The 8,491-nt window shown below is 34.7% G+C and overlaps 1 protein-coding gene and 1 long non-coding RNA gene across 2 annotated transcripts in view; both read left to right on the top strand.

Annotated features, from left to right (window-relative positions):
• Positions 1–2,943, top strand: part of LOC108970520 — a 7,396-nt gene extending 4,453 nt beyond the window's left edge. The window contains exon 2 of the long non-coding RNA XR_001993486.1: positions 2,819–2,943. This is a non-coding gene — a long non-coding RNA (uncharacterized LOC108970520). The remainder of the gene's footprint in view (positions 1–2,818) is intronic.
• A 527-nt stretch (positions 2,944–3,470) lies between these two features.
• LOC108970517 (zinc finger protein Elbow) overlaps positions 3,471–8,491 on the top strand; it is a gene marked incomplete at its 5' end in the record, with an annotated part of 99,396 nt that continues 94,375 nt past the window's right edge. Inside the window, one exon of the mRNA XM_018935958.1 lies at positions 3,471–3,584. Within this exon, the coding sequence (XP_018791503.1) occupies positions 3,471–3,584 (114 nt within the window). The remainder of the gene's footprint in view (positions 3,585–8,491) is intronic.

The following is an 8,491-nucleotide window of genomic DNA, read 5'->3' as shown; positions in this document are numbered from 1 at the left end:
GACATGTACGAAATATGGTTCACAACCACGCCTTCTTCCAATATAACGCTATTTTGAATTCCATCTGATGCCTTCTCTGTATAATATATACATTAKGAACCAATGATGATAGCGGAATAAAAATTTACACAAATACGGTATTTGAGCTGAGGTATCCCTTGTGGAAAAATTGTCGTGATCGGACTATAACTTTTCAAGGTCCCTAATATCGAAACCGAAGAACTCAGTGCCTAACCTAACCTAACCTAACCTAATTTTTCACCGAAAATATCGGCAAATCTCTCAGATATTTTCATGTAATTCAGAAGGCATACGCTCGCAATAAAGTTGCTAATTACGGTATATATCGTCAGCTATATGGTTACATATACCAAAGTGATCAGGGTGACTAGTAGAGTTGATATCCGGACGTCTGCCTATCCGTCCGTGTAAGCTGTAACTTGAGTAAAAATTGAGATATCTTAATGAAACTTGGCATGCGAGAGTATAAAATGTTCGGTGACACCCGAGCTTGGCCCTTCCTTACTTGTTTTATATGAAGTTTTTACATTTCTTGAGAGCTGGATACTAAGCATAAAGTATGAACTGGCAAGCTAAATGAAGAAAGTTGTATGTGAATCGGTCATATGCTTATACACATATACATTAGTGTAGGATGATTTACAGTGAGTTGAAAACACAGGAAAATCGCATATGGGGAAATTATTCTGAGCATCATTCTGAACAACTTTGCCTAACAGACTATGGATCTATCGATTTTTAAGGCAAAGGTTGTTAGATATCATAAAAATTTGTTCGTGAGTTTTTGAGATATCTGAGTGAAATTTAATACTTAGGTGTTTTTTGAAATTATAATATTTTGATTATTTATAGGATTCGGATATATGTATATCAATTATCCATACAACCTATCATTCAGGTTTAACAAATATCGCCACGAAACCGGTTTTGTTCAGAATGGTACCTCGAATATTTGCCGCATATGCGATTTTATAGAAAACTCGACTCGATCTAATGAACATAGGCATCTATTCTATCTATCTATTATAACATGAAAACTTAGGAAGTTCAAAAAATGGCGCTGGAAGTGCTCTCTTGAAAGTAGTCCACTACTTTGTTATCTTTATTTGCTATATAAGTAGATATCACTACGGTAAAGTTATTAGGAATCGTAAAGAATTTTACGACTTTTATTGATTCAAACGATTTTAGAATGTCCAACTAATCCGAATAAATATTCTATATATCACACATTTAAAATCATTTGTACCAAATTATTACAAAGGGGCTCTTTAAGAGAGCGGATGCTATATCTACTTATAGATACTGCAATACTTGAGACATTTTGAGACACCTTTGGCATTTTCTTGCATCTTCTAACCTGACGAACCCCTAGCCTACATATCGAGAGGATAAGAATCGACGAATAGTCGTCCATAAGTACATATGTATACATATTAAAGCTGAGGATAGTTTGACTTCCAGTAAAGAGCATATTAGTTATCCCAAAGATATTCCTCAATATGCTTTATTGATACCTTTCGATAAATTTAAGCATTGTAGGTAAAGACCTAGCAACGAGGGGTGGAATAGAAAAGTTGTTTTGCACCAGATAGACCTTTTTGGTTAAATTTTGTGTTTTTTCTAAAATATTTTTATTGATAATACCACTCAAATTCAAGTATTCAAATTTCCGAACATAATGAAACTTTCGTTTGAAACAGAGTGTAATTGCAACCATGGAAAATAGAAGGAATTTTGTATTTCCAAGCAGTGAACTGCTGCGAGAAATAAAACCAAATCAAGCGATCCAAGCACGATCCTTTCATTTTTTCTCGACGCCCCTTGTCAGCAAAAAATTTGTACGATAAAAGAGTCCTCGGGTGAACACAGTCTTACATGAATTTTACTACGGCTTTTATAAGGATATAAAAATTTATTCTAGATGGCATCTTGTAAAGTTCAGTGTTTTAAATTTAATAAGTGTAAGCGTGATAACTGTATCGCACTATATAAAAATATAAGAGGTGGCCTTGTGATCCTTGAATTGAAAGAGCGGGAAACCTCTAACAACAAACAATTAGAGACGGTAAATAAACATGCACTTAGGTTCGCGAGTTTGTACGTATATATATACGTGCGATATTTAAGCATCAGGGGGTCCTAGGGTATGAGTCACTAGACCAGACATTGGTAGTGAGACTGACCTAACCAAATCTATATATTGCACTTATTTAATGAGTTTATGGCAAAAAAATATGTATACTTCACAATATAGAATGACAAGTTTTAACAAGAAAACCTAACCTAGATAATTTATAGGCTTCTCATCACTAACGTAAGAGCCCCTTGGTTGAATACACTAACTGCAACTACATATCGTGATTTCAATTCATTTAATATGCATAAACAACTACATAACTGAAATTGCAACAAAACAAAAGTTTTTACAACAAATTATAATTTATTGCTCAATTAGTGCAAATAATTGTGAAGCAGCCGCACGTCACTCAACCAATGCCGTCTGCTGCGTCGCGTCGTCACAGTGGCGATGAAATATTGCCAAACGTTGCAGCAATAAATAAATGAAAACTACAACAACAACAACAAAGGACAACTTGAACACACTGATCGTGACGAAAATATTGTGCAACTTGTGTAAAATAAATGAAAGCTCATATAAATTAATAACGCGCACAACGCACACCACCACCCATTCCCTTCGCATAAATATGTTTGCAGTCATAAAGCCACACCAACACTCAAATGTATATCTATATTAAACCCATTGAAATTTAATGTTATTTTTATGTTGCAGGGAAAATGGTGATGTTCTATGAAAGCGGTAATAAATTCGTAATTTGTATGCCATACGAAGTAAAACAAAACAAATGTAAATAATATTAAATAAACACGCAATAAACTGAATTTGTAAATATAAAACGGAAAAAATTACAGCGCAGCCGTGCGTGAAAAAACAACACAAACAACTAATTGTAATAGCAACAGCAAAAAGGTGAAATAAGCGCATAGCAATTGCTAATTAAAACACATTAATCAAGTGCAGCGGCAGAAAAAATACCGTTATTGCAAATTTGCTGCAAACAACGTGGCAGCTTGCAACAAAGCGCGTTGCATTTATCACACGCATGCGCATGCGCCATCAACACTCTAATAACAAGCGTGCAACAACTGTTGTCTTGTCGTTGAACGGTTACATTTCGCAAGGCGAGAGCAACAGCAGCAAGTGGTAGCAGTGAAAAATAGCATAGCAGCAGGCAAGAACACACGCACACACTCGTGTTTCTCGTACGCGTGCGCATACTTCGGTTCTCGCGCTCACTTGCGTTGCTCATCGTGCTCACCAGACAGTATAGTGTATTTTTGTTACTGATACTTATACGCAAAGAGTTGCCACCCATTTGGTAGGCCGCTACAACTAGTAAATTTCTAGGTTATAAATATTCATCGTTTCGTCCAGTGTCTGCAGCCAAAGCCTCAAAGTGGATTTAACAAACTACAATAAATTGCTGCAATCCAGCAATCAATATTTGCGGCCAGATTATCTGGCCGCACCGAATGCGGTAAGTACATACATGCGTTATTAACTATAATTCGGATGGAAAAGAAATATTTTATAAATATTGAAATTTGTCTCACTCGCTCTCTCTTTAATACCCTCGCAATTTGAAAACATCAAAGGCGGGAAGTGCTTTCAGGTGTGGCAAAAGCTTATATTCAACAAGTAAGGAACGGCTAAGTTCGGGTGTCACCGAACATTTTATACTCTCGCATGATAAAGTGATAATCGAGATTTCAGGCGTGGTTGTGAACCGATTTCACCCATATTTGGTACATGTCATCAGGGTGCTAAGAAAATATTATACACCTAATTTCATTGAAATCGGTAGAGTACTTCCTGAGATATAGTTTTTGGTCCATTAGTGGGCGACGCCACGCCCATTTTCAATTTTTGAAAAAAGCCTGGATGCAGCTTCCTTCTGACATTTCTTCCGTAAGATTTAGTGTTTCTGACGTTTTTTGTTAGTCGGTTAACGCACTTTTAGTGATTTTCAACCTAACCTTTGTATGGGAGGTGGGCGTGGTTATTATCCGATTTCTTCCGTTTTTCAACTGTATATGGAAATGCCTAAAAGAAACAACTCTATACAGTTTGATTGACATAGCCAAAGTAGTTTTCGAGATATGTACAAAAAAGTTAGTGGGAGGCGGGGCCACGCCCACTTTTCCAAATGAATTACGTCCAAATATGCTCCTCCCTAATGCGATCCTTTGTGCCAAATTTCATTTTAATACCTTTATTTATGGCTTAGTTATGACACTTTATAGGTTTTCGGTTTCCGCCATTTTGTGGGCGTGGCAGTGGGCCCATCTTCGAACTTCACCTTCTTACGGATCCAATAAATACGTGTACCAAGTTTCATCATGATATCTCAATTTTTACTCAAGTTACAGCTTGCACGGATGGACGGACAGACGGACAGACGGGCGGACGAACAGACAGACATCCGGATTTCAACTTTACTCGTCACCCTGATCACTTTGGTATATATAACCGTATATCTGACTCTTTTAGTTTTAGGACTTACAAACAACCGTTATATGAACAAAACTGTAATACTCTCTTTAGCAACTTTGTTGCGAGAGTATAAAAATTATATAACGTCAAAAAACAAATATCATATGGAATTCAAAAATGTTACATATGGGTAGTAAGCGTATTGTAGACCGTTTTCACAAATTTATTAAACGGTTTTATAACACCATCCACCAAATTTGGTTAAAATTGATCGAGCAGCTACTGAGATAGTGGCTTTCACCCAAAGGTGGACGGAACACGAACAACCTAGAATGTCTCATAAATTTGGAGACTGAACATTTGCGTCGGAGTTTTATAATTTTTTGGCATGACGTTTTTTAATAGACCGGAATAATAAATAAATCATTGATGACGGGTAGCAGAAGAACTGAGATTCAGCCTTAGCCTGTGGACTTTACTTGACGAAAATGCCGTTTTAAGATTTTCTTAATGTCTCACTTTTGAAGGCAAATGATCAAAAACTACAAAAGAAACTTGTATGATTTTTAAAAATGGTCTAAAGACAACTTCTCTGTCTTCCTTTCCCTGAAATTAAAATGGGTTAATCGGCTTATAAGAAACGAATATTTTCACGGAAGTCATATGTGTTACACTTGCCATAGCAAGTGGTATAACCGATTGATTTCGAGCATAATTTAAAAAGTTCCATGTCTTAATAGCAAAATGTACACCAGTAATCCTAGGAACATTGATGACCCCAAGAGAAATATCCGTGGGTAAATTTTCGGCTCTAGTTTTTAAAGTTTTCCAAAGTCCTCAATTTAATATAAAAAATGACGCCTTCGGCACATAAAAACCTTATTCCCTTCTCTTATATAAAACACTCTTAAATCAAGTCTAATATAATTCTATTTAGTAACATTGTGTGCTTGAATATGAAAACACGTCAATTAATAATTCAATCACAATTTGATTGATTGTGAGGTCAGTTTTAATCAATTGACTGACGTTTGCTATTTACGTGACTCAAATGGTTACTAATTTTTAAATGTTATTCATTTCATTAGATATGGCTAGCGACGTTAACCATAATTTTACTAAGCTTCAACAAAACTACAGAAATATTTACACACACATTAGTGGAAAACTGTAGTGTGAATCACTTTAGAAATAAAATATTTTAAAAGAGGAAACTGATCTTTATAAAAAGCTGCCGCAAAAATTAGCAACTGGTAACACTAGTCAACACTGTTCTTACGAAATTTGTAAGGATTTTTATTTATGTTTGTGTACCTTCATTGACAATAGGTCTTTTTTAAATAACTTCTTTTAAAAGACTGCATATCTATTGCAATCAACTACCTTATACTATAAATAGGTTGGTTACATCGCAAACGTGTCACGATCACAAAAGTTTTTGTCATGTCTATGGAAAATTAACTCTATACCTATGTTTTGAACTGAACCATGGATCATGTAAGTGACTTTTATTTTCCTTTGACTGAAACACAAATTCATCCCTTCTTAGTCATCTCCACTCACCATGAATGTGGGATCGGAATTCGTATGATTAAGGATGTGCAAAGAGACCCAATTACAGTACCCTTTTTGAAAAAAAAAAGTCTGCTTTATTGGGACGAGTCGGTCAAGATCGCATTTCATACCCAAAATATTCACCATATCACTTTTCTAATATTTTCAGCAGTTTAAAATGTCGCAGGCCGACCAGAACGAGGTATGTTTTCAACGACTGTACCATCCGTAGACTTGGGTTTTTACGTAAACCTTTTGCAGCATTCGTAATGATACCGCACACGAAATTTAGTTGGACACACAAAATTGGAGGCAAATAATTTTATCCATTGTAAAAATCTCAACGCATTACTGAGGTGTACCGGCTTAGTAAACAAACTGGTTGACAAATTGCGCTTATATTAGGCGTAGAAAAAAAGAACAGTCCTATTACATTAGCATAATACATTTTTTGAAATAACGTTTACCCGGGAAATTTAAATACAATTTATTCTTTGTCACAATGTACATCTGAAAGAAAAATTCCTCAAACTCAGGGAGGCAAAAAGTAAGGAATGTTGGTAGATCCACATATGTGGCGAGTTATAAAGAACCTCAGCAGGAAATGATTTGTGAACGTTGTCCAAATTTTTCTAAGAAACCATAAATCAGAAAATTACAAAAACTAAGTAAATGAACTTGTAATGTCATTGAAAACTATGGCATGTATTATGTCCTTAGAAATACGTCTCATCTGGATTTCTTTTAGGCAAATGTGGATGCTGTGAGTGACGAACAAAGCGAGATAAGAAAATATATGTCTTGATGTCTGAAGAAAACCTAATGTGTCAATATATTTTAATTCACATATTATTGATAAGTGGCCTTAGTATTGCATTGGCGCAATAATTATTCACATCATTCTCTAGATTTTTACTAAATTTTATTGATTTTCATTTAAAATATTTTCATAAAAATAAATTTTTCTTCTAAACTCATGATTACTCCAATACTCGAAGTATACTGCATGATTTGACTTTTGTATCTACTATATACATATACGAATAATAGTAATACATAATACTCATAAATTGGGGACTGGCTACTCAGTTGCCTGTGATTAGCAGCTGGTAACCTTGTAAAATATATGTAAATTGCAGTATTATTACTGCAGCTAACTTGAAAAAAAAAATTGCAGTAGTTTTCTAAATAAAATTGCTTGGGATCAAAAATTAGGAAATATCAAGAATATAACCTTTATTTGGCGGCAACTATGCTATGGCTAATTTCATAAAATAATTATTTTAATTACTTTTAAGTTAAGGTGTTTGACAACATAAATTAAGAAATATCAAATAATATAATAACACAGTATTTCGGCTATATTAAAACATATAAATAATATTACTGAAAAACTATTCAATACTTTGAAATAGTAATAATTTTGGAGTTTTTTCTCCATAGCTCACCTGTTGGGCCGCCTTTCAGCCTGTCTATTTATAAAAATATGTCATGTACGCTTATAGTCTCAAAAGTCAAATTCAACGGCAATAAATATTAATTTCGTTGAACAGAGTAAAAAACATAAGCTGAAAACATTTCTATTGACAATTATTAGACGCTGGCGCCATAATGCCGCTCATTTTGTCCATTCAAATGCGCCCAAACAAAAGTTGCACAATGTAATAAAGCCGCAGTAAAATCAACTTGAAAGCAATAACAAATGAACAACGTAAAATCGGACAATGAATGCAAGCACATACATACCGACAAAATAGCCATATAAACACTTCAAAATGAACAAAATATTGAAAGCTATTAAAAACCCTTTCAAAGCAGCTAAACACTATAAAAATGGGTAGCACATTGCGGCTGTCGAGCGAACAATCAAACTCATTCACACACACAGCAACAATAGCAATAACAGTGTTGTAACTGCAGTTGAATGGAAAAAACTCAAGCAATTTAACGATCTTTTCACCATACAATATATCACAAGTCCACAAATTTTTCCAAGCACATGTAAATATGTAGATGAATTGCGGTTTGTTTGCGCACCAGCGCTTATGTGTGTATTTGTGTATGTGTGGACAACTAATTGTTATGCGCTTGGACTTAGAGGACAATCAATCTCAATCACATCAATTACAAGCGATTTCATAGCGAGTTATATTGCCACAAACGTACGACAATAATAAAAATAGCGTTGCACAAACACTCTTACATATGATACATCTCTACATCTTATAAAATAAAGCCTTAAAATGTGTATGTTACCTCACAGCTCAGCTAAATCTTAACCGATTTTATTCCGGTTTTTTGCAAAACATACCTTGAGCCCTCCTCTCCAACGTAGGATACCTTAAAAAATATTTTGCCTTATAAAGGCGCGACAATAAGCAAAAAAACCTCAAAAAT

The sequence above is a fragment of the Bactrocera latifrons genome, unplaced genomic scaffold (assembly GCF_001853355.1).
Source record: "Bactrocera latifrons isolate USDA-ARS-PBARC rearing strain unplaced genomic scaffold, ASM185335v1 scaffold_30, whole genome shotgun sequence".
Taxonomy (NCBI): Eukaryota; Metazoa; Arthropoda; class Insecta; order Diptera; family Tephritidae; genus Bactrocera; species Bactrocera latifrons.
Note: the sequence above shows the minus strand (reverse complement) of the source record. Positions and strands in the feature narration are given on the sequence as shown.